Genomic DNA, 27,982 nt, shown 5'->3' with positions numbered 1-27,982 from the left:
TTCCAGTCTTGTCAGCCAAGAACACAAATCTGAGGCTATCATGGACACAGGCTCACCCAAACTGGACAGTTGAAGATTAGAAAAAAAATCACCTGGTCTTTTCCCAGTCTTCAGCTGTCCAGTTTGGGTGAGTCTGTGCCCATGATATCCTCAGTTTCTTGTTCTTGGCTGACAGGAGAGGTACCTGATGTGGTCTTCTGCTGTTGTAGCCCATCCACTTCAAAGCTTGACATGTTGTGCATTCTGAAATGCATTTCTGCTCGCCATGGTTGTAAAGAGTGATCATTTGAGTTATTGTCACCTCCCTGTCAGCTCGAACCAATCTGGCCACTGTCCTCTTACCTCTCTCATCAAAAAGGCATTTCTGCCCGCAAAACTCATTGGATGTTTTTTTGTTTTTTTTGTAAAAGCTACAGACTGTTGTGGTGAAAATCCCAGGAAATCAGCATGTCTGGCACCAACAACCATGCCATAGTCACATTTTTTCTCCATTCTGATGTTTGATGTGAACATTAACTAAGGCTCTTGACCTGCAACTGCATGATTTTATGCATTGCAACGCTGCCAAATAATGGGTTGATTGGATAATTTCATAAATAAGCAGGGTTACTGGTGTTCCTATTAAAGTTGCCAGTGAGTATAGTTACTGTATATTAATCATTACTTTTATACTCTTGATGAATTTCATGGTTCCAGAAGCTAAATCCCTTGAAGCTTTGTGATAAACAAGCCAGGTCACTTTTTTTCTGATGATGCTGTTTTTTTGTGTGTGTGTTGCTATGATGCAATTATGGTTGTGAAACTACATTCATTACAGACCTGCCTACGTTTACTATTGCCCTATATCTGCTATAATGATGTATTATGTGTTAGCTATCTGTCCATCCATTCATCTCTCCATTTACTAAGGTTCTCAGGAAGAAAGGCACTTACTGCATGGATGGTGCATGGGATTGGAGTTTATTCCCCCTAGGACACCACACAAGATTGATTTATGTCATTTAGGCCACAATCTGTGTAAGTCACAAGATGTATATCATCAGTGATGGTTCATGTTAGACAGGCACTTAGTTGCTGAAATTAAATGTAGCCTTTGTCATAGTTTTATTCCGTTTTGTCTCAGTACTCTGGTTGAAAGTATTAGAGTCCCTGTTGTGTCACTGCTGGAGATGGTGTTGTAGTCCTTGTAATCTGAGAGAAGGAGGCAGCTTTAGGGCATTTGGCTGCAGCTATTTTAATCTTAAGGCTGAAGCATTAAGTCAGAGTACTGAGACTCACACTACAGTTGTAAGTGGCTTCCTTCTGGCCAATATCTCTAATAACGCTGAAGAAAAAAATAGAAGAACTTGTACATGTAAATTACAGTTGTGCAGTTAGTGTTCACATTATTTTGAACTTATATGTGTTATGCTGAGTGTGAATCTAGTATTATTCACCACAGTATCTGTGTGTGTGTGTGTATGTGTGTGTGAGAGAGAGAGAATTAGTAGGTGCTTGCCTTTTGCCTCTCCCCTCAGTAATTCACCCTACTTTTCTTTCATGGCTGAATATCTCCATGACGACCCCATCCTCTCCATCTCTCTCTGTCTCTCTGTCTCTCTCTCTCTCTCTCTCTCTCTCTTGCGCTCTCGCTCTCACACACTCACTCGAGTGTGCGTCATCCACATGAAAAGTGCTTGGTTTCCCTTTGGAACTCAGTCTACCACCCCACGCACACTCACCTGCAAAATCCCAGTTCCTCTTTGCTCATCATCCTCTGTGTTCAGCGAGACGTCATTCACATACACACAATAGGAGAGCACGTCATGTTCTCCAAATAAGCGCGCGCTTCATAAGAAGAATAAGACAGAGAGAAAGACAGAGAGAGAAGGAGAGGGAGGGGATAAAGTCTTATTGTTCTTGAGCAGCGTGCACTGGAGGTGTGGCATCTTCCGGGCGTTGTCGTGGAGACGGAGGACTGGCCAAGCGCTGTTGTCTTTCTTCCTCCAGGCTCATCACCAAGACGCTGATCACAGGGAGGCTGATCCTTATGGCAAGAGCCGCAGCCACAGGTAACCAACACACACTCACCACCTCACACAGCCACTCCTGAGTACAAATTCAGAGGGAAGCATCAGTGTCCGTGAGAGAGTGTTAACATTTGTGTTGTGAAGTGATTTCGTGCCGAGTCAAGAAGACAGAAAGTGTGTGTATGCGTGCGTTTGTGTGTGCACGATCGAGACATGTGTTACAGAGTGGATGTATGTGGTGGATACGGGAACAGCTCAGAGGTGAGTGTGTGTGTGTTGTGAGTCATAAACGAGGATGTGGTGATGTACTCTGCTTGTGGCTTCAGAAAGAGATGCAGCAGATTCCCACAGTGTGAACCCACAGACCAATCCTGCTGCGATTGGGGAACAAGAGCAGGAAGTCTGTGTGTGTGTGTGTGTGTGTGTGTGTGTGTGTTGGGGGGGGGGGGGGGGGGGGGGGTATTTGAGTATGTAACAGAGCCTATGAAATTGTGACAGGGGACAGTTCATTAGAAAATTATGAAATCTCAGGGTCTGCTTGTGCGCACAGGTAAGTGTGTCACTGAATGACCTGATAGTTAATTCACCTCCCTTCAGCAACGGTTAGGTGCCAGTGTTAATATGCTTGCGCTTGCCAGATCTGTCTCTAAGCGATAGAGGCAGTAGAAGCTATCTCCTCTGCTGATAGTGCTGGGACAGTGATAAATGCTGCTTGCCTGTAAAGCACAAAAACTCTGATATTCCAGAGGAGAGGAAGAAAGAAAAGTGAATAAAGTTGTGCCTCCAGCAACCCTCTGACCTGAGATTCAGTCAAACGGGGAGTGTGAAAGAGAACAAAAAAATACATTAGAAATAAAAAATGAGTGCAAGCATATTATTCACCCTGTGCAATTTCCGATAATGGAGATGTGTGGGAAGATCATGCTTATTTGTTCAAAACCTTTTTAAGGTGAGTTATGAGCTAGTTGATTTCCCACAGATGTTGAAGAGCATGATCAGATTCAGAGAGAGAAAATGCGGGAAAGAAAAAGGGCAGAGGCGATGGAGATGGGTGGGAATTTCCATTTTAGTGTCACATACTATGATAACTATGCTACATGTTCTTGTACATGTTCTTAAGATTATAATATGTACATAATCATTTTAATTCATTATTTAGATGAGCAGTCATTTTAATTCATTATTTAGTTGAGCATGAAGGGTATTTAATGATACACACTGGGAATTGAAAAAAAAGAATGTGTGTGCATAAGATGTGTGTTTTGTGTATACAGGAAAATTAGTGTTAAATTTACTTAAGCAGGATTAAAGTGAATTAACTCTGCTGGAAAAAAGAGCATTAAATCTATAGTACGTAATTAAACCTTGGGGATTTAAATGTGTAGGATTCAGTACAAATTTACTGTTTAATCTATATAACTGATCTGCATCAAGTGTTGTGGTTTAGTATGCATTATGGGTAATTGTAGATAATTATGCATTATGCAAGCATAAATTCATACGGTATCTTAAGATAAGAGACTGGACAGATCAGGAAGACTTCTGAAATTTTTATCTCCACTCCCCATTTTGGTGCAAAAATCATTAGGGCATGCAGGAAAAATATAATTGGGGTGTTGTGGGAACATAATTCAGGGAGTAACTCAGTAATTTAGGGAGGGAACTCCAAGTGTGCTTAGAAAAGTGTGAAAGTGTGAAACAGCCTGTGAGGGTGAGACAGCCTGTGAAGAAGCAGGTCATTTTTAAGATCTGTGGTGTTTCAAGAAAGATTTCCTCAACAAAGTTCTTGAGTTGCAAACCAAGCATGCTTATAGAACTGTTCTTCATTGGGGGTTTTATGATTATAGGTCTATTTATCAATTGAGACCCATATTGTCCACTGCTAACGTGATTATAATGTTATGACTAAATCTCTTAAATATATAGTCGGTCAAAAACATCATGCAGGGTGCAACAGCATTGCCCAAACTCATAATTAATGTCATCATCAGTGTATGATGATGCCACTGTGTGTGTCTATAAATGTGTAGTGCTCTGTATATGTATTCAGATTTGAACTATAAATGGGCGTGGTCTAAAGCAGGGACCAGAATTTATTTATTTATTTTTATTTTTTATTTTTATTTTATTATTATTATTTATTAAATGCCAACCCTACAACTATTCTTCCAGAAACACTGGAAAACACTAAAAAAACTGTGATTCAGTAAGCTAAGGAACTACCGTTCAAAACAACAATGTTATTTCCTAAATCAGGGAACTGTTGTTTATAGTGGACTATAATAGATACCTAATAATATTTGATCAGATTTAATATACTCTTTGAGTTTGTTACATTACAGAAACATCAGAAATGTTTGCTGGACATACTATCAGAATCTACTATGAATGGGATGCAGTGTTGCTGCGAGTCAAAATGTGGTCCTTTAAGCAGCATTTCATTATAATACCCATGAGTTTTTGGGAAGATTTTCTTTTAATAAGAATGGAGAATGTTCATTTAAGAACAACAAGAAATGTGCAATGAACATGCAAGTTATATAATTTATATGTTAATGTTTTTTTAATAATTAATGAATCATATTAATGAATGAGTGATATTTCTGGAGAGCCCAGTACAGAGATGCTGCCCTGTGCAAGGTGTGTGGTCTGTGTTGGCTATATGTAGTAGCAGCTCTATAAAGTAAACCATTTGTATTGAAATATGATAGAAATATGCTTTCATTCTGGAATCAGGCTACAGGAGTAAACCACTCACAATAGACACAATAGTGTGCCTCCTGTTTGTATCTATATTTGTGTATGTTTAAAACACATTATCTGAATAATGTATTCATATTCGGTTACATCACTAACATGTTTGTATGTAGCCAAAATACTTTGCACAGTGTTAGTGGCAAAGAGTTATTGTTGAGCTCAAAGAAACTGAGAAACTTGGTATTCATTAGCTGATTGTATGCTAGTCTGCATATCAATGAAATGGTGGTCACAAATACTGACTAATGACCCTAGAGGGTTTGTTAAGCACCAGGCTGTGCTCCTACAGCCAAGCTAATAAGTTTGACAGTTGAACTGGACTGGGGTTTGATATGAGAAATGTAACTTGCAAGATATTTTCCCAACATGCAATGCTACAGAATGCAATTGAATCTGTCAGTTTCCCCTTAGAGGTGAGTTTTATATATCTGTTGCAAGGATTGGAGGGTTTGTTGATTTTTTTTTTTTTCATGGTTAGCCATCAGATATAATCAGTATAATCTGGGTTTGGGCTTACAATGATTTCTGTGAATTGAGGAATATTCAAATATTTATGTTTGACCTTTAAGTATTAAGATTAGGCTCTGCAGAGGAAAGGGTTAGATTCACTATCTGGCAGAGGGTTGTTGCCTAGCACAGTGTGTGTGGATGAGCATCACTGTGTCATATGGTATCACAGCTGGTGAAAAAGGTGATATATTTGCATATTTTCTCTCTAAGTAAAGAAAGAGACAAAAAATCAGAATTTAACTGTTATTATTTGAATAATGTGGATGCAGTTATAATTGATTTGAATGTAGGCAATTCATAACTGTTAATTCAAATATAAGAAGTTTAAGTTTAAAATTCAGTTTCAAAACAGGGACAAGGACAATGGTTAAGAGATTGGGCTCTGAGCCTGAGAAATCGTGCATGAAATCAACTTTATAGGCCCTCCAGACTCTGGCAGCATGCAGGAAATGACAGTATTCAAATCACAACATACTGCACGCTTTCCAGATGAATCTCAGAGGAATGGTCTTAAATTTTAAATTGCTGTATATTTACTAGATATTTATTAATATTTAAAATTCACACTTTAGGAAACTCAAAAAATCATCAAATTCAGCTTGTTAAAAATTCCCACAGAGATTTATATCAAATGTTAATTAAATTAACATTATTTTGTCTCTTTTCTCCTTCCACATTTGTGCCTATTAATTCTTCTAAAAAAGCATACATGGGACAAATCCACATCCACTTGACCTTGTGACCTCAAGGAATTTTCCAAGTATGAGCACTGAACAGCCTTTTAATAAAATTTATTCACACATATAGCTACGATTCATCTTCTAATAGTGAGTTTTCAAACTCTTTATTACTTTCGGATATTTCCTTTCTGCTCCTTTTTTCAACCGTACCTGTCTAATCCTGCGTCCCTGTGGCCATGAATAAATTGAAGTAGTGATCTGTCTCTGAATGGGTCTCCATGCTTTGATGAGTTTAGGAAGCTTACTTCTGCATGCTCTGCACACTTCACAAACTCCAAGCACTAGAGGAGCTCAATGTAATCATTAGTGCATTTGTTACTGTGACCGCTGTTTCCTTGCACAGAAGTGCATGGGCATATGAGTTTAGGTATTTGCTATTCCTGCCAGCTTGTTAGCTTGTTTGGGAACAAACCACTCTCTGAAGAGCTGAGGCCTGATAGCGGCCCCACTTGCAATCTGCATTGTGTGCATCAATTAGCATACATCAGGCCTAAAACTGAATATGTATGTGAGGAGATGTGTGGGTCTGTGTGTGAGCGTGTTCCCCTATGTGTGTTTGTGTATTTGGCAGACCGTCCAGGATCTGTTCACTCGAGCTGCAATGAAACTGCTTTGTAGCATGTGCAGCTCAAGCTTTAATTATGTAGCAAAATGTCTCTGAACATTTAATAGCTTTATTAATTTAGTTTGGTCAGAGGTCTTAGGACTGAGTCAATATCAAGCAAAATAAAAGTTCTAGAGTGGTAAGCTACTAAAGTACAAACCACATTCTTTTTCTAAAGCTGAGAAAATCTTTCTCTTTAATTCATGCTGACCTTTTGCTGATGTTCCACTGATTTAATTTTAGCTGTTGACAACTTGATGACTAAGTTGGGTCATTTTTTTTTTTTTCAACTCTATATACTTTTTCTTTTGCTTCCCTCTACGTAATTATTCTCATTTCACAAAATCCCAGAACTTGTCCTATTGTTTCTATTCTACAAATTCTTTACAAAAATGGATTAGTTGTAGTGGTCTTGAAAAGAAACCCCCTTCTATTTCACTTTATACTGCAGTGGCATGATATTCTAACTTCTATATAAAAACTATGTTGTAATCATAGTAGTAGCATTGGTTTGTCAGTGAGGATGGCAATAGAGGAACAGATCTTTTTTATCATTTTAATTTTTTCAGGATAAAGCGGTTACTGAAGACAAACGAATGAATTTTTTCAGTCATCTTTTAAAAGATGAAAAGTGAGTCAGCCAGCTAAAATTCAAACCTAATATTTTTAGATGGGCACAATATGAATATCAACAAGACAAAGTGTCTTTGTGTTTACCTAGCTTACATTTGCATTTGATTTGAGGTGTCACATTAACTTATGCAGACTTACTTTATATTCTATCAACTTGTTTCAGTTAATTTTATTTTGTGCTGAGAGCTGAAGAATCACAGTGGGTGTCTGGGGTACATGTGTATAGTTTTACTGCAGTTCCTTCTTCCAGAATTTTGAAGGCAGTGTCACCCTGGTCTAAGTGCTCTGTCCAAGCAACTTTAGACCATAGAAGTAATACACTTTGGGGAAGCCAATCCTATCTGCCTTTAACAGAAGATAGGTCTTGTTCAAAAGCTGTTGCCTTCAATGTGTGGGCTAGAGGAAGAGATAACACCTCACCATGAGCCCAGGATTACTGCACTGTAGTAAGAGAATAAGCAGGAAACAGAAATAGGAACGGCATTGGTTGTTGTTTAAATAGAATGTCCTGGACTTACCACATTACATTCTGTAGTGTTTATTTCAGATACTTTTAATGAGCATGTTGTTCTTTTCTTATTCATTTAATTACAAGCCATTTCAGGTGTGTCTGCCATCCTGTCATGTAGTGAGAGAGAGTGTGTGGTGAGGGTTACTGTCTCTCTCTGTTCAGTTCTGCCTGCAGGGTTAATTAGCATTGCAGAGTTGATGTCTGGAGCAGGCGTCAGCTGATCAAACCCTGCCTTTCTCTGTGTGTGTGTGTGTGTGTGTGTGTGTGTGTGTGTCTCAGTCCTTCTTTCCCTCTTTATATAAGTGTGCTTTAACTGCATTTATTGTCTGTGTAAGTACAGGAATGAACAGGAACACATACACAAACCTATTGGCCAAACATACGTGACTGCACACACATTAGAGATATTATCTGAGATAGGCAGGTGGTGTGTTGAATCAGTATGGCATCATTTTTTTTTCTGTTTCAATTTGTCCATCACTCCATGTTATTATAGAAATAGTCAAGAAATGTTTAGCCCCTCTTCTTTCTTCTCTTTCACAGCTTAATTGCTTTATATCTTTCAAGATTTCTCTTAATATAACAGTAACAGTTCTTCTGCCTCTACATTGGATCTTTGTGTTGTTTCATATTCCACCTGTTTTTTTATTTGTTTGTTTTTATTTGTGTTTCAGATTTTGCTCATACCAACTGACGTTGGTATACCAATCATACCAAACAACAGTCCACTCATTAAAGCCCCAAGTATGTTGTTTAGGCTAGATTCATCAGTGGCTACATTCACATGCACATCAAATTTATATTTTTAATTTATTTTATTTTAATTTTTAATTTATTTTAAATTCCGTTTATGGTCTATATTCGGGTTGCAGCCATATTCCGAATACGATGTTTATTGTGTACAAGCATAGGAATATTCCTGTATATGTGGTTATTGTAAGTATGCGTGAGTTGTCATTCCTAAATACCAAGCCTACAGCTAAGCATCTGTTAGCACCCACAATTCCTTGTGGACTGAGCATGCGCATATATCTCCTTGCAGTGGATTTTCTGAATAAGGTGTTTAAATGCAACAAATTTCTGATTAAAACAGGCATATTCTAGGGGTGGGAATCAGAATTTGGGGAATCAGAATATTGTCTTAATCTGAATCAGGGAATCGGATTACTGCGTTTACATGACTGGATACTAATTAGAATATTGTCAAATTCCAATTAATATTGGAATATTGATGTGCATGTAAATGTAGCCAGTGTTAGCCCACTCCACATATACACAACATAAAGCAAATGGATAAGTAATGAACTTGGCAAGACATTTACAGAAAATCAAATATGACATTCTGTTTTCTCGAACATAAAAATGTATTGACAGTGTTGACATGCCTAGACCACAAAAAAAAAAACCACACAACATTATCCTGACACAACATTTAAGCATCTACAGTGTACACTCAGAAAAAAACGTTAAATCTTCCTTGATTTGAAAGTTCTATATAGAGCACTGCAACTGTCAAAAAGGGTTCTGAGTAGAAGTCATTTATGATCTTTTATTTACAACTTTTACGACACTAATATCAACTACAATATCTAAAACTCTTCAAATCGATTTTTTTAAAAATAAAAACGTATATTGATATATATGTACGTCTTTGGATTTAATGTTTTAATGTGTGTGTGTGTGTTAGAGAGAAAGAGTCTGTGAATGTGAATTTTCTCTCTGTGAATGGAAAAACTGAGTAAACACTGACAGCTCAGTAAACACACTCTGAATTAATGTGCACTACTGAAGCTCATAAAATAATTCCATATTCCATCATCCCATTATCACTCATGTGCAAAGAGAAACAGCAAGATCAATAATCCATATTTACCCTTAAAGCACAAAGGATTTCTGAAAACAACCTTTAGTACATACTTACACACAAAGAAAGCATACCCGTTTTACTGTATGTCTCTGTGACTGTCTCACTCTTGCATGAAAGACAGACATTTTGCAAATAGGCATTTTAAGTATCATGATTGGTTTAGTTGGCAAACAGTCGATTTCTGCTCCTAGAATACAGTATATTGCAGTAACACACAGCCCCACCTATGAAGTATAGTTCATAATGCATAATAATGCCAGATAGAAGATCGTCACATAATACAATGTTATTAAAGTGGTGGTGTGGATTCTCACCTGAGCTGTATGGGTATGAAACATGTAGAGGTACGGGCTTGACTGACAGCTGGGTTGCCATGGGGGCACAGAACCAGGTTTTTGTCAGGTAATAATATGAGGGGGGTGTGTTGAAGTAAATGTGTTTGAACCCAGAGATCAATAACAGGAGTCAATAGTGCTTTACTGGGCTGGATCAGACACCCATGGAGATCCTACAGCACCTACGCCTATAAGGAAAGATCACAGGCAGAATACACAGGACTCCTGCCAGCGGAATTTAGATACATCTATACAGAACAATGACATCAAATGTAGTTCAGCCTGTATCACTGAATTTTGCACCTATATATGTATACTACATACTATATATGTAAGCATACACATGCGTGTGATTACATACACACAAATACACACACACACACACACATTCTCAGGTTCTGTCTTTCTTCTCCCTGCTTATGGTCTCTCTCTCTCTCTCTCTCTCTCTCTCTCTCACTCTCTAACACACACACACACACACACATTATGTGTGTGTGTATATATATATATATATATATATATATATATATATATATATATATATATATATATATATATACAGAGACACATGAACACCCTGTGGGAGATGGGTGTTTGGCTCACAGTGACTGGTTTCACTCAATGAAAAATGGATGAGACTAAAATTAGATAAACTAAAATTAGACAAAGTAAGAGAAACCGCAGGCTCCAAAATCGAGTTCTTAGGTAGCAAGACTCAGTGACAGAGAGAGGTGATGAACACCAAGATAGAGATGTCTATTTTTTTTTTTTTTTAACACTACACCAAGACGAATGAACCTACCATTCTTCTTATGAATATCACAGATGACAGTAAAGAGGCATTATCGTGCCCCCCCCCCCAACACACACACACACACACACACACACACACACACACACACACACCACAACAGTAAGAACAGCAACAGCACAGAGGGGAACCTTTAGATTGATGGCTCTGCTAATGTTTGATGTTTTTGTATAGCATGATCTTGAAGTATGAGCACACACATGAAGGTGGATTTGTGTGTGTGTGTGTGTGAGAGAGAGAGAACAAGTTGTCTCCACCTAGTCAGGCAGGTGGAGACAACTTGTTCTCTCTCTCACACACACACACATCTGATCTTGTTCTGTGTATGATGATTAATAGATCAACTTAGTGTCTAAAATGTATCTATGATTCATTCAAAATTAGGATGAATTACGTCACCATGCATATGCTCCCCAGTTGAGGCTACTGTCATCACTTCAGCCTCACCCTTTCACGGGAATGAATTGAATTATTAATTCATTAAAACTTAATAAACTCCTTCGGAGAGCAAGCTGTCTTCTCTCTCTCTCTTTAATGAGCCACAGCCTTTAGCGCCAACCCCCCTTGCAGACCTGCTTGCAGTCTTCATTCAAAAAATTATGCGAAATTGGCTGTGCATTGACCAGTTCTATCTATAAACATGCCACTTAAAGACTTAAGACTTTTACTGACAGTAAGGTATGAACACATATACCTTAAGCATGTATTATTATTATTATTATTATTATTATTATTATTATTATTATTATTATACAAAATAATCCGCCTTAAAAAGCATATAAGATTTTAGAAATTTGGGATTTAAAATAACAAACTAAAATGATGAATCCGTAAAGAAAAAGCACATTTAGATGGACAGATAGCTGTTAACAATAAACTCTGTGGGGTTCTGGCAATGGCTTCCTTACACAGAAACCTGTTCACCATCTCGCTGCCTCTCAGAAGCCGATACGATGACAAGCGCCACAGCATCTGCTGATATTGATTTGAAAGGAAAGCCTACTACAGAGCTTGCTAATCGCTCCGAGTTATCGAGCAAAGCAATCCTAAGAGAGCTGGCCAATAGCTTGTCACTTGCACCAAAGCACATTTTCAACTGTTTAGATTAAGGAGGTGAAACAGTCTTTATATTCTGTGCTCTAAACCTTTTTAGTGATTTAATGAATTCCCAAGTATGCCTATGCCCTGTTTCATATGTTAAGTGTGACAAATGTCAGTTTAGATGTAAGAAATACATATTAAACAATTTTTCATCTGTAGAGGAACTAATGAAAAGCCAACAATATTCAACCTTTCTTCAAGAGACTGGAGGAATGATAAATTATTCTAATACTGCAAAAGTCATATCACAGACTATAATATTTTCAGCATGGTTTGTAGCCTGTAGTGTATCCTGTATATCATCTTCATAGATTTTTCAAGGCTTATATAATGGGGCAGAATTGCACTCAGAGATAAGTGCCCCATTCTTTAATCACTGTTATGATTATTGATGTCTGCCATTTATGTTTATGGCCAGTCAGAAGCTATAAAGAGACTAAGCATGTCACCCAAGCAAATGTAGCACTTGGCATTGTAGACACACATTAAGGCTTAAAAATCCCAGTGTCAGACAAAAATACCTGTCAGACATTCAAATATTTTCCCCCAAATATCACTGACTATGAAGACTACATTTTAGTCAGATAACTAATCATATAGTGTAGCCCACCTCATAATTAATGAAATACATTGAAATCTATGAGTGCTATTAACATCTAAAAAAGGGTGATTGATAAAGATCTTAAAATGACCCTGTAAATAGGAATAGGGTAGTGCAAGAAGCAAGTTGTGAACAGCACCCTGCTGAACTGCTGAAGGTATGTGAAGATCCTGTAAGCATGTAAAGATGTGAAATGAGATTGCACCTCTTCGGGGAGCTGCTGAGCCTGCTGTGAGGCTTTTGATAAAGGAAAAGTCATATTTTTAATGACATTAATGAATGGCCCTGTAGCTTCTGCTTCAACCACATCTAAACACCATGTATGTTAGAGCCATTATACATAATGTGTAAACATGAGAATATTGAAGTATTGTTAAAATATTATTTTATTTCATTTGTGTTATCACAATTAAGAGGAATGCTTATGCTAGTATTATGTATGCTTTTATAATGTTCAAGCTAAATGATGAGGTCATTAAGACGTCATGTCCTGGTGGGGGGCAACAAGCAAGTGACAGAGCGATACAGTTTTCGATGTTTGTTCCATAGTGTTGTTATATAAAGTGATACAGTTTGTTCCTGCTTGAAAGTTCAAAATAAACAGGACTTGGATGAGTTCGTCGTGTCAAACTTGTTGCATTGGATGGATGGTACGACTTTGTTTGGATTATATAGGGTGCCATTATATATATATATATATATATATATATATATATATATATATATATATATATATATATATATATATATATATATATAAAAATCTAATCAAGTTGAGATCGTTGCTTTTACTAATGGGAACTAATGGACAATCGTTAATTTCAAAGGATTTAACGATCGTTGGAGGCACTTTTTATGGATATATGTTCATTATGTAACAGCGCAAGTGGAGCGCACGAAACTTTTTAAAGTTACGGCACCGGAGTCATTCAGTTGGGATATCCTATTTTGAATATTCTAAGGACATTGCACTTGAGAAAATACAGTTTGGAACAATTTACAGGGAAATAGCTTTTCTTTGTTAAGAGATTGATGATTGTTGCATATGGTTATCTATGCATTGATTATGCATCACAGACTAATGAAGCTTCTGTTAGACCGAGAACAACAATTCAGGTAACTGAAAAGGCACTGTAAGTAAAGCTTCACAATCTGATCACAGATAGAAGATCAAAACTTGGCCAAATTACAAACCTCATGAATGAAATTGACAGTCTTAAAGATGATGAGGAGAGAAATCTGAATAATATTGAAGACAAATTGCAGAACTGCTTTTCAATGTTAAACAAAGAATTCAATTGCCTCAATGTTGAATTAGGAGCACTTCTGCCTGAGGAAGAAAGAAAGGCAGATCATGATAACTGGTTTCAGCACAAATCTGCATATATTGAGGACTAAAGCTTGGATTCTTATGGCCAAACATGCCATATGACCTTATGACCAGAAGACAGCATTTCCGTGGTTTCATTACATTTCGTCAAAATGTAATGGAAGATCTTGATTATATGGACAAAATGGACAATCCCACAAATATCAGAGTTGTCATCTCAAAGCTTCCATTTAAGTTGAAGGAGAAATGGAAAGGCAGAGCTTTTGAAATTCAAGAACACTGTGGAAGGAGAGCAAAGTTTGCTGACCTGGTGGACTTTATAGATGGAGAAGCTAAGGTAGTCACTGATCCATTGTTTGGAGAAATTCAACGCTTTCCTGTTGGCAATGAAGGAAAAGGAAAGGCTACATCTGCCAATACCAAAGTTCCAAAAAAAAGGCACAAAAAGGTAGCAGCTTTGTCACAGCCATTAATCCTGTTAGAAAGGAAGCACCAGACTCTAATGCAAAAAGAACCTCTGTTGTATCCATCAATGCATTCAAGAAACCATGTTTGTTTTGTCAGAAGAACCACACACTTGAGTCCTGTAGTAACTTTGTGGAGTGTCACTGCAAAGAAAGAATTGATTTTTTAAAAGTCAGGAGGCTTATGCTTCGTATGTCTGACTTTAGGTCACCTTAGTAAAGACTGTAGAAAAGGAATGATATGCCAACAATGTTCACAGAGACACCCTAGCATACTTCACATTGATAAGAAGGGTGATCAAGTCTCTGCTAAGCAAAAGGAAGAAGGCAACACCGAAGAAAAGAGTGTATCCTCTGCTCTGGTCTCACTTGAACATGAATCCTGAGGTTGTACTGGGGCCAGAGAGAGTGAGTTTATTCTAATTGTGCCAGTAAGAATCAAATCCAAAAACAGTGAGAAAACTATGGAGACATGTGCCTTTATGGATCTAGGTAGCTCTGCTGTGTTTTGCACTGAGACATTGATGAAACAGTTGAACATTAAAGGAAGGAAAACGAAAATATTGCTTCGAACAATGGGATAAAAAAGCCCAGAGCACAGTTATATTCTGTCTGACTTGGAAGTATGTGGCCTGGAAGAAAAAGAGTATATAGACCTCCCAAAGGTTTTCACACAACAAGGCATTCCAGTGAAAAAAGAAAACATTCCCGCACACCAACACAAAGACAAATGGTCTTACTTGAGTAAAGTGCGTCTTGCTACTATTGACACAGAAATTAGCTTATTGAAAGGAACCAACATTCCTAAAGCTATGGAACATTGGCAAAGGAAGCGGTCCCTATGCAATAAAAACTGTCTTGGGTTGGATAGTAAAAAACTGATAGCTGTTATAAAGAAAAATAAATGCAACAGACATAGCTGTCAGCTGAATTTCTGTTAAGAGTATTGAACATCTGTTAGTGCTGAAGTACAATATAGAATTTGCAGAAAGCAGCAGTGAAGACAAACCTGACATGTCACAGGAGGATCGCAGTTCATTAAGTTTAAAAAGAAAATTAAGTATGAACCCAGGTTTGCATGAGGATTACAGTGCCTTCATGAAGGATATCATAACAAAAGGTTATGCAGTCCAAGTTACAAAGGAGCAACTAAACCAAGATGAGGCAGAGTGTGGTTTATTCCCCATTATTGAATATACCATCCGATTTGTGTAGTCTTTGATTGCAGTGCAGCTCTTCAAGGAACTTCACTGAACAAACAACTGCTAAAGGGACCTGATCTCACTAACACTCTGCTAGGACTTTTGATTAACTTCAGACATGAACCAGTGGCTCTAATGGCAGATATAGAGTCTACGTTCTATCAGGTAAAAGTTCCAGACATATTTCTTATGGTGGCCACAAGGTGACTTAACACAAACCCCTGAGGAATTCAGAATGGTTGTTCATCTGTTTGGTTATTCACCTTCCCAAGCTGTGCATCCTATGCACTCAGGAGAACTGCTGAAGATGCTAGACTCAAAGTAGCTCAAAAAGTAGTCGACACAATGTTACAAAACGTTTCAGTTGATGATTATCTGAATTCTGTGTCGACAGAGAACCATGTTGTCGTCTTGGCAAAACAGCTCCAAAACCTATGTTCCAGTGGTTGTTTCTGCTTGACCAGAAGGATTAGTAACAGCAGAGCAGTTTAGTTTTCCATTCCCATAGAATACAGAGCTAAAGAAGTGTAAGACCTAGACTTGAGTCACAACATGATACCTATGGAAAGAGCTCTAGGTGTCCAGTGGTGCACTGAAACCGACGTTAACGTTTAAAGTGCATATACAAGCAAAAAAATCAACCCGACAAGGAATTCTCTCTGTGGCCAGCTCAATATACGACCCTCTTGGATTTCTGGCACCTGTCATTTTGTCAGCCAAACAACTACTAAGAGATTTGTATAAAGATTAAAAAAAGGTTGGGATGACGAGATCCAAGATGATCAAGAACAAAGGTGGCACAACTGGCTCTCAGACTTGCAGCAACTTTCTAAGTTTACAGTATCCAGATGTATCCAATGTATCAGATTTGGGATCTACCAAACTGTATTTTGCTGATGCCAGTGAGAATGGATATGGTACTGTAACTTACATCTTGTTGAAGAGCAAAAAAGGGTAACAAACATTGTTCCTTTGTGATGGCAAAGTCCAGGGTGGCACCTTAAAACAGATCACAATACCAAGAATGGAATTGAGTGCTGCTGTTGTTGCAGTCACAGCTGACAAAATGATGAGACGAGCTGCAGGTGAATCTTGAAGAGTCAGTCTTTTGGACAGATAGCATGACTGTGTTGAAGTATAGTGAGAACCAGCAACGGCTATACTTTTTGAGGACACTGAGGAAAACTAACCTGACCCGGCAGCTGCTTGTGTCCTTCTACCACTGCTCGGTTGAAAGCATACTTTCCCATGGAATTCTGGTGTGGTTTGCTGGATGCACGGTGGCTGACAAAAAAGCTCTGCAGAGAGTCATCAACTCGGCACAGAAAATCACCGGTGCACAGCTGCCATTTCTTGAGGACATCTACAGTACCAGATGCATATGACGGGCCAGGAATATAACACCTCGCACCCCGGTAATCACCTTTTCACTCTGCTACCCTCTGGAAGACGCTATCGGTCCCTTAAGACTTCCAGATTCTTGAACAGTTTTTATCCACATGCCATCAAAGAACTGAACTTAATTAACTAATATTTCTCAGCACATAAGATTCAAGGTTGATTGTGCAATAACAAAGGACTTCTACCCCAATATTTATTAATTTATTAACATTTAATTTCTGCTTTAATCTCTGTACATTTCTGCTTACTGCTTTACCCTGATATTTGTTCATATTTGTTGGCATTGTTTGCTGTACATGCCTAGTTTTGCACTATTTGCTGTACATATTCCTTACTTATTGCACTGTTTTGATATGTGTGTGCACATGTTCACTTTTTGTACTGGGAGCCAAAACAAATTTTCATTGTACATTGTACAATGACAATTAAGGCATTCTAATTCTAACCAGAACACACGGTTTAAGACTTTTGTAGTCAACCGTCTAGCAGTCATTCAAGAAGCACCTAGCTCAAATCAATGGAGGTACGTCAACACAATGTTGCATCGAGCAGATTATGCTTCAAGAGGTAAGAGAGCAGAAGCATTCATCAGATGTGAGAGTTGGATACAATGACCAAGTTACTCGTTAAAGGATTAAAGTGAATGGCTGAAAAGACCTAATGACATGGGTAAGGATGCTAATGAAGATGTTGAGGTTAAGAAACCTAGTTAATGTTATGGCTGTGAATGAGTGTTGAATGTTGTAAACAAGCTTATCACCTACTACTCCACGTGGCTTCAACTGAAAAGAGTAGTAGCCTGGTTTATGCAGTTAAAAGAAATGCTCTTACTGTGGACGAATTAGAAATAGTGGAGATTGCACTCATTCGTTTCGCTCAAAGAGAAAAGTATGCAGGTGAAATTGAAACTTTGCAAAATAGTAACGCTCCAGTCAAAAGAAGTAGTTCTATCTACAAACTGGATCCAGTTCTGCAAGATGGGGTGTTGAGAGTAGGAGGTAGATTGAATAAATCCGCTATGCTGGAAGAGGCCAAACATCCAGCTATTTTGTCTAAAGACTTAGGATTGCTACTTTGATCCTCCAACACATACATCAACATAGTGGACATAGTGATAGGAACCACATGCTTGCAAAGCTGGGGCAAATGTACTGGATTCCAAAATCTAACTCCGCAATTAGAAAAGTCATAGCACAGTGCTCAAAGTGCAGAAGTATGCATGCCAAACCTGAAGTGCAGAAAATGGCAGACCTGCCTGAAGACCAGGTCTGCCTAAGACGAGTTAAAAACACAACCAATCCTGCCACCAGGCACATTCAAAAAGGAGGACCTTTATGCATGCCACCATTGAAGGCAAGTGCAATATATTGCAGATTTATTCTGGACCAGAGGGACTGCTGAATACTTGCCTTAATTACAAGATTGTCAAAAGTGGTCTAAGACCTACAGAAACTTGCAGGTAGGAGATGTGGTTCTCATAGTTGATCACTGTGCACCGAGAAACTTATGGATGTTGGGAAGGGTCATAAAGATCATCTCAGACTCAAAGGAGATAGTACGACATGTTGTGGTGCAAATGAAAACCAATACTTTGGAAAGACCTATTACTAAACCTTGTTTGCTAGAAGAGACGGTTTAAGTCTGCATTCATACTTGGAAACAAAAGAAAACAAGAAAATTATTCTGTGTTTACGGCTCCATCTGGATAATTGGTAACTGATATAGTCTCCCTCTTATACAATTAGGGAGTGGAATGTTAGAGCCATAATACATGTGTAAACATGAGAATACTGAAGTATTCTCAAAATATTATTTTATTTTATTTGTGTTATTATAATTAAGAAGAATGCTTATACTATTATTATGTACAGATGTGGACAAATTTGTTGGTACCCTTCCATGAAAAAGAAGAACCCACAACTATCTCTGAAATCATTTGAAACTGACAAACGTTAATGGCAATCAATCACTGTTAATTCCATGTTTAACACAAATCAGACATTACTTTTGATTTTCGATTAAACTGAATATTTTACATAATGAACCAAATGAAAATGACATGGACAAAAAAGATGGTACCCTTAACTTAATGTTTTGTTGCACCACCTTTAGCAGCAATCACTGCCAACAAGCGATCGCGGTAGTTTACAAGGAGACTTCTGCATCGGGTAACAGGTATTTTGGCCCACTCTTCCTGAGCAAACTGCTCTAGCTGTCTGAGGTTTGAAGGGTGCCTTCTGCACACTGCATTTTTCAGATCTTTAGGATTAAGATCAGGGCTCATAGAGGGCCATTTAAGAATAGTCCAATGTTTTTTTCCCCAGCCATTCTTAAGTAATTTTAGCTGTGTGTTTTGGGTCATTATACTGTTGGAGGACCCATGACCTGTGACTGAGGGAGAGCTTTCTGACACTGGGCAGTATGTTTCTTGTATGACTTGCCAAAAAGCCCTAGTTTTGTTTCGTCAGTCCAAAGGACATTCTCCCAGAAACTTTGTGGCTTGTCAACATGCATTTTAGCAGTCAGGATTTCTTATGTTTTTCTTTCAATAATAGTTTTCGCCTGGGTCTTCTTCCATGGAGCCCATTGTTGTTTAAAATGCGACGGATGGTGCGATCAGATAGTGATGTACCTTGACCTTGGAGTTCAGCTTGAATGGCTTTGGATGCTTTCCTTGGCCCTTTGTCTACCATCCTCACAATCCTTCCGATCAACCTGGGGTTGCATTTCTTCTTGCAGCCACGTCCTGGGGGGTTGGCTACAATCCCATGGACTTTATACTTTTTGATAATATTTGCAACTGTGGTCACAGGAACATCAAATTGCTTGGAGATGGTCTTATAGTGTTTACCTTTAGGATGGCTATTTACAATTTTCTTTCTGAGCTCCTCAGACAACTCTCTCCTTTGCTTTCTCTGGTCCATGTTCAGTGTGGTGCACAGAATGATACCAACCTACACACGTTTTCTCATTTTAAATAGGCTGATTGACTGTTACAAAGATTGAAGACACCTGTGACACTAATTAAGGTTAAACAATTAGTTTAAACATGATTAGAATGCAATGATTTCTAATCTTTTTAGGGGTACCAAGAAATCTGTCCAGCCTGTTTTAGATTATCTTGGTAAAATAAACAATAAGTCATTTCTCTTCACAATTTTGTTGGTTTCATCTATGACATACTATGGGCAGGTAGGTATATATGAGACTATTGCTTTTGGTTTAATCACTTTTCAGGAGCAATGAATCATTGTTTGAACTGTAAGGGTACCGACAAATTTGTCCATGTCTGTATGCTTTTATAATGTCCTTGCTACATGATGAGATCATTAAGATGTCATGTCCTGGTGGGGGGCAACAAGCAAGTGACAGAGCGATACAGTTTTCAACCTTTGTTCCATATTGTTGTTATACAAAGTGATACAGTTTGTTCCTGCTTGAAAGTTCAAAATAAACAGGACTTGGATGAGTTTGTCGTGTCAAACCTGTTGCTTTTGATAGATGGTACACCTTTGCTTAGAGTATATAGAGTGCCATTATACTGTATTAAACACTTTTTTTTTCATTTCTGCCAGATGATGATCACCTTACTGTTTGCTGTCAATGAGGTTTAAACATGTGCAGTCTGAGATAGAATAACAGGTAGAGTCTTTATGTGATATAAATCTTGAAAACCTGTAGCTTAGACCTGTAGAATCCCTGCCCGTTACTTTTTCTTTTATTGATTCTGATCTGGAAAACAGGACTTGTTCCAAGGGGATGTAGGATTTCCACAGAAATAGCATGTTTGGAGAAGTCTGCTTGAAAGGGACACCCCTGCATGTGTGAATGTGTGTATGTGCATGCTACAACATCACAATATACTTTTTGAAACAATGTTTTGTATGCATTTGACTATAAAAGCATTTAATTGATTATGTATTTGTGTGTGCCCCCGTGTGTGTCTGTGTATGCGTGTGAATGTATTCTTTATTTATTTTTGAGCATGTTTATGTCTGTTCATAAGTGAAACTAATTACATCTGTATCTCTATTGTTCTCTGCATCTCTCTCTGCACCTTCCCCCATCCTGCAGGTGGTCATGCTGCTCTCTTTGTTCTCCTGTGCTGTGGGCTTCTCCCTCCTACCACTCCTCCTGTTCCCATACCCTGCCCAGGCTTGCCCTGCCCGTTGTGAGTGTTCTGTGCCCACACGCTCAGTCTCGTGCCACCGCAAGCGGCTGGCACAGGTGCCCGAAGGCATCCCCATTGAGACACGAGCACTGGATCTCAGCAAAAACCGTCTGCGCATTATCACACCACAGAATTTCTCTGGCCTTCTGTTGCTAGAGGAGCTTGACCTGAGCACCAACCTGTTGTCATCTGTGGAGCCCGGAAGTTTCCGTGCCCAGCCGCGCTTACGAACACTGCGTCTGCGCAACAATCAGCTGACCCTGCTGCCACGTGGTGCACTTGCTGGCCTGGGTGAGCTCACTCTACTGGATATCAGCCAGAACCGTCTGGTTATCCTGCTTGATTACGGCTTTGAAGACCAGCGGCGTCTACGTGTGCTTGAGCTTGCTGACAACGAGCTGGTTTTTGTTGCACCCCGTGCATTCAGTGGCTTGCCTGCATTGCGCTCACTGACACTGCAGCGCTGTAACCTGAGTGCTGTGCCCAGCCACGCACTGGCGCACCTGCATGGTCTAACCAGCCTTCGCCTTAGACAGCTGGACATTGCAGAACTGCTACCACACACCTTCAAGGGCCTGGGCCGTCTACGTCATCTTGAGGTAGATCATTGGCCAGCACTGGAAGCTGTGCCCTCTCTTGCCCTGCAGGGTCTGAATCTTAGCACGCTCTTCATCACCCATACCAACCTTTCAGCGGTGCCAGTGCTGAGCCACTTGTCCTATTTGACCCATGTGAACTTGTCATACAGCAGCGTGAGGGTGCTGCCAGCTGGCTGGCTGCGTGGCCTGGACCGGCTGGAAGTGGTGCATGTACGCAGGGCTCAGCTGGTGCGTGTGGAGGCCCAGGCCTTCCAAGGGGCACTGTCACTGCGCCTGCTTGACCTCTCTTACAATCGCCTGAATACATTGGAAAGAGCCACACTGCCAGCATCTGTGGCCCTGCAGAACCTCCTGATTGGCCAGAACCCATTAGTGTGTGACTGCCGTCTGCGCTGGCTACTTCAAAGGACACTGCCTCTACAATTTGGGGAGGTGCAACCTCAGTGCACAACCCCTGCTGCTCTGGCTGGGAAACCTTTCAGTGAAGTAGTAGAGCCACTGCTCTCCCGCTACGTCATATGTACCAAACCCAGGGTCGTTGCCATGTCGACACAACCAGCCCAAGCAGAAGAGGGACAAAAAGCGTGGTTGTACTGCACAGCAGATGGCGCTCCGCCCCCCTCTGTCTCCTGGCTGACACCACACAGGAGGCACATCACCACCAAAAGCACAGGTCGTATGGTTGTCCATGGCAATGGTTCATTGGAGTTCCGGGTAGTGGAGCCTCAGGACAGTGGTATTTATGTGTGTGTGGCATCCAATCCTGCAGGCAATTCTACCCTGTCCATAACACTAGCTGTCAAAAGCCTGGGCCTTAGGGACGGGGCTCTCTATGCCAACCGCAGCTTTATCTTTGATCCTGATTACAATAGCTCCTTAATCAATGGCACAGAGCACTACACAATCAGGATGGTGCTGGACTTCACTACTATTCTTGTGTCTACAGCTATGGGCTGCCTCAGCTTCCTGGGTGTGGTCCTCTTCTGTTTCCTGCTTCTGTTCGCTTGGAGCCGAGGCAAAGGCAAGCACAGAGGAAGTGTGGACATCCAGTATGTTCCCCGCAAGAGGAAAGGAGGCAGCAGTGAGCTTACTGAGACCAGTGGCCCCAGACGTGTTAACATGAAGATGATCTGAGAGCCAGATGGTTCCGAAAGCATAACCTTGATCTGCTGATAGCCAAACTTTAGGATAGAGGAAAAAGGAGAGAAAGACCTGCAACCATGGTGGCCAATAGAGATTGGCAGCACACTGTTTCAGTTTGTGTGCTTTAGTGTGAATGTACATTTGAGGTACCTATGACGTACGTACATATGAATGTACGTATGTCAAGTGAAATATAGTGTGTGCATTTATGGGCATGTGTGTGTCTATATTATATGGATGTATTCAATTGTGAGAGTTTACACATACTATCCAAACAGAGTCACTTATCAAAAAAAAGTATTTGCGTGTCTTCTGCAATGTTTTGTCTGGATAGCATTATTGGGACAGCACAGACATGGGCAGAGGGCACATTGTTGTATAAATATCATGTTTGTGAGGGAGAAAATGGTCTGTTTCTACATTTTAGGTTCCACTATTATTAACCTTTGAATTGCTGCAAAAACTCTAACTGTCTTCCCCAACAAGTAAATTATATACAGGAAGAAGCCTCAGCAGTGCTATGTTGTGAAGTGTTTGGTTTTGCTCCGAATATCTATTCTCCCCTGCGAGATCCTGAGGTTAGGGGAGCCTCTGGGAAAAGAGGAACATCATCTGCCATTTTGTTGTAAAAAAAAAAAAAAAAAAAAAAAAAAAAAGAAAGAAAATAAAATGTGTTGCTAGTGAGGACCTGTTTGAAATGGTGGGTACCAGGGGCTGTGTTTGTGACTCAGTGGAAATCTGTGAAACTGTTTTTTGATGTTCTGTCAAATGCTGCTCAGATGTTTTTACATAATAAATATATTGGTATATTTTCCAAAGAAAATAAATATAAATCATACAGTTTGATTGTTGTACCATTACAAACCAGAATCTGGTTCTTGTTACTGTGTCTAATGGTCCAGTGTTCTCTTAATCCAGCATATACCATATTCAACCATTTCAGTCATTTGAGTGTTATCTTAAGCAAATGACACTATTAAATATGAAAACTTTATTTGGCTAAACCAATATTCTATTATATAATCAAAGGCAAAAGTTTATACCCTTAGAGCAAGATGAAGAAGGTCAAGAATTTTCAATAAGACAATTAGTATGTCATATTTTACAGATCTTTCATTATCACAAAAATGGTACTGATGTATAATGTATGTTAAGATATGAATAGTGAAAAATATAAAAATTATTTCAGTTGAATAGTTTGCATGTCTCTTTCTGAATATAAATATTGGCAGTCGCCTTTATTGCTGCCTTCAATCTCTTTTGTATTTTCTGAATCCTGTCAGTTATATTGTGTTCTCAGTTATAATTCACCCCATATAGCCCATCCCCATCCCCCCACACACACTCTTCCTGACAAATCTTTCTAACTCAAATTGCATTCCTCAGATCAGTTCTGGCAAAAAATAAAAATTGCACTCTGTATCTGTATATTGCAGTTCAACCAGTTGTCTGCAAGAGACAATGGAAATATTTAATAGGAATCCTGTATTTATAATGCATTATATGTGCATTATATGTGTTATATAGCATATATACAGTATCTTATTAAGCCTTGAATAAGCCTGCATAAGTTACATGACTTCATAATGTCATTTTACATAATACACTAGAGTATCTGCTCAAGAACAATGTGAAAACTAACCTGTAATGTACTAAAACTGTATTTGCAAGTTACAATGCATCATAACATTTGGGCTCTTAACTTACAAAGCATAATACCAGGTCATTACAGACTTTAGGCAAAGTAAGATTTTTTTAAATGTAATGTGCAATGTAATTTCTATTATTGTATATGTGTCTATAATGATTTTATGAACAGACATTATAATATTTTGACATTAATGTTGTAATGTCTTATGTATTTAATGACAACTATTTTTAGGCATTTATTTATGGTGCTTATTATATATGGTATTACGTATGCTATACAGTATACAGTTATGGGAAAAACAAAGTATACCCTCCTTCAATTCTGTGTTTTCGTTTATCAGAATGTGTGTGATTGTGCCCTGCCATGGGTTGGCACCCTGTGTTTCACATTGTTGTGCCCCAAGTTCCCTGCGATAGGCTCCCCAAGTGCTAAGGAAAATGGATGGATGGATGGATTTATCAGCATGTAAATAACACTTGGGTGGTCCTCAACAACTTCTATAAACAAATAACTTCAGGTGACAAAAAAACACCAAACAAACAAACAAAAACACAACAGATTTCAATATATAGTCATTTTTTCCAAAAAGTAAACTAACATTCAGGTGGGAAACAATAAGTACACCCTTCCTACTTCCACAATCATTAAGAGGGTAATTAGCAGCCAGGTGTTAATAATGAAATACACAAGATGCAAGGCACTGGTGTTGCGTGCAACAGTGCGCTCTCAGTGCCGGTCCCAAGCTAGGATAAAATTGGGGAGGGTTGCGTCAGGAAGGGCATCTGGCGTAAAACCTGTGCCAAATCAAATATGCGGACCAATGATCCGTTGTCACGACCCCTAATGGGAGCAGCTGAAAGAGGAACAACAGCAACAATGAGAAAGATTGTTTACAAATGGAGAGCCTTCAAGAGAGTTTCCAATTGTCCCAGGAGTGTACATCTCAGCAAATTCAGTCCAAGATCAGACCATTTAATGCTCAGAGATATAAAAAAAAGATCTACATAATGTGATCTACAGGCCACTGTAAGCACATGAAATGTTTATGATCATGACAGCACAATCAGACTGAACAAGTATGGCTTTCATGGAAGGGTGGCTACGAAAAAACCCCTTCTCTCAAAAAAGAATATGGAGCAAGACTTCATGTTTGCAAAATTGCATCTGAACAAACCACAAAGGTTTTGGAACAATATTCTTTGGACTGAGGACACCAAGGCCAGCACCATGTTTGGCAAAAACCAAATACAGTGTATCACCAAAAATACCCCATAAAATTTGTCAAGCATGGTGGTGGAGGGGTGATGATTTGGGCTTGTTTTGCAGCCGCAGGACATGGGAAACTTGCAGTAATTGAGACAACAATGAACTCCACTTTATACCACCATATTCTTGAGACAAATATGAGGTCATCTGTCCAGCAGCTTAAGCTGGGCTGAAATTGGGTCATGCAACTGGAAAATGATCCCAAGCACACCAGCAAACCAACATCTGAATGGCTAAAGAAGAAAAAAATCAAGGTGTTGGAATGGCCAAGTCAAAGTCCAGACCTCAACCTCATTGAGATGCTGTGGCAGGATCTTAAAAGAGCTGTGCATAAAAGAATGCCCTCAAACATCATTGAACTGGAGCAATATTATAAAGAAGAGTGGGCCAAAATTTTCTAAAATGATGTGAGAGTGATAAATTCCTACAGAAAAAGCAAGTTATTATTGCTAAAGGTGGTTCTACATGTTACTGAATTATAGGGTGTACTTATTTTTTTCCTGTCTGGTTTCTGAAAGTTGGTTTTTAGGAGAAAAATGACAACATATTGAAATCTGTTGTGTTTTTCAGTTTTTTGTTTATAGAAGTTGGTGAGGACCACACAGTTGTTATTTAGGCCTTTATAAATAAAAACATAGAATTGAAGGAAGGTGTACTTTCTTTTCCCATGACTGTACATAAAACATACAAATGCATATATAATTCCTTATGAACAGAAGAGTGCTAGGAAGTGTTACTATATTCACAAGAGAACAGTATTAGTGCTGTGCATCAGGATGATGCTGCAAGAGCTTATTACCATGTTTCTGTAGTACAGAGCTGAGCTCTAATCCTGGAAGCCCATTTCAAAGATCACTGGTGTCCTGTGCTCCACATGACAAGGTGTCCAGAAGCAGAATGGGGTAGATGACAGGCTTCCTCTATCCCTACTGATGTAGGCAATGAACTCTGCTAGTCCACACCAACTAAAAACAGTCACTGTTCGCCTCCAGTAATGGAAGGTCACAATATCTAAAACTGGGGGAAAACTGACAATTTTCAAAAAATGTAACCAGTATAGCACAGGTATTCTAACAATATCTTCAGTAAATTTAGCTCTTTACTATTCTGACTTATGTGTGTGTGGGTGTATATCATTGTATGCGTCATCTCATAAGAGTTTTTTTATTGTCCTGATAGTCAGCAGAGTGACCTTGCTGTCAGTTCTTGGTGAGAGCCTAAACAGGCACAGCTTTTCTGTGTGACTGAGTCTTCCTCAGAGACACATTGCAGCATGAACTGATGCATGAGCTTTGCCTCTAGCTTGACCTGAGGAACCACCTGCTGCCTGATAAAGACATAACCAGACAGACAAAGATAAAGAGTGTCTGAGGTGAACTAACAAATAGCTCTAATGGGCAATACTTAGACTGAAGCATGATGCTATCGAGCAATTATTTATAAAAGCCACGTTACACAGGGTTTGGTACCTGAAGTCATGTCATCTATGGTGAAAGGCTCATCATTTTCTAAGGTTACAAGACAAGCCCTTATATTTTGCATTCCGTAACATAAAACTATAAATGTATAAACTTGCTCTGTCTAAACTAGCTTAAGAGTCATCTTTATGTTTTCAAATATTAGGACTGAGGCAGTCTAAGTGGTTTAATGATGATTACTCAAATGTGGTTCATTGCTTGAGAGTATTGTGGGGAAACAAAAGAAGTTCAGAGCTTTCAGCCTAATTTCAGTGTTTGCCAGCACTGCCCATGAGCCTGCCAAATAGAGAAAGGCGGAACAAACAGCACTAGAGGATCAACATGTCACCAGCTGAGTGCCGGTCATAAATCTCATGGTATCTTCCAGAACCCTCACATGCAAAGTTACTATCTACCCAGTCCAAGCCTACAGATAGCCTGGTCTATCAGATTTGCACAGGGATGCCAGCACTTAGTTTTAGCTTCAGTGCACTAATGCACTAGTGCCATTGTATATGTGTGGTAAATAGACTGCTGGCATTAGGAGGGTTGCTACAGAAATAATAGCCCCCTTCAGTGCCTGTGAAAGTGGGTGGCATGCATCTCCACTCTTCCACACCACTGCATGCTTACAGGATGAATGGAGTGGAGGGAAATCACTCAGGCAGTCATAATGTTTCAATCAAGAGGAAACATGACAACAGCTAATTAGTGCAATGCATCCTGATTAAGGGAGGGATTGTCTTTGAGGGAATGTATAGAGATGTATAGATGTGTGTGGGGCATAGAAAGAGAGATCTCAAAACATACACACACATC

The 27,982-nt window shown here is 39.2% G+C and overlaps 1 protein-coding gene across 2 annotated transcripts; it reads left to right on the top strand.

Moving 5' to 3' along the window:
* The first annotated feature begins 160 nt into the window (after positions 1-160).
* Positions 161-23,983, top strand: lingo2b (leucine rich repeat and Ig domain containing 2b). Of its 2 annotated transcripts, XM_026932657.3 has the most exons (3): positions 161-2,051; positions 20,452-20,518; positions 20,951-23,983. In XM_026932657.3, exon 3 carries the CDS (start codon positions 20,957-20,959, stop codon positions 22,778-22,780), a length of 1,824 nt encoding a protein of 607 aa, XP_026788458.3. In that variant the 5' UTR covers positions 161-2,051; positions 20,452-20,518; positions 20,951-20,956; the 3' UTR covers positions 22,781-23,983. The 2 variants fall into 2 exon arrangements, with proteins under 2 accessions (XP_026788458.3, XP_026788477.3); XM_026932676.3 differs by lacking the exon at positions 20,452-20,518.
* The last annotated feature ends 3,999 nt before the right edge of the window (positions 23,984-27,982 follow it).

This window comes from Pangasianodon hypophthalmus, chromosome 3 (assembly GCF_027358585.1).
Source record: "Pangasianodon hypophthalmus isolate fPanHyp1 chromosome 3, fPanHyp1.pri, whole genome shotgun sequence".
Taxonomy (NCBI): Eukaryota; Metazoa; Chordata; class Actinopteri; order Siluriformes; family Pangasiidae; genus Pangasianodon; species Pangasianodon hypophthalmus.
This window is presented reverse-complemented; position numbering and strand designations above follow the sequence as displayed.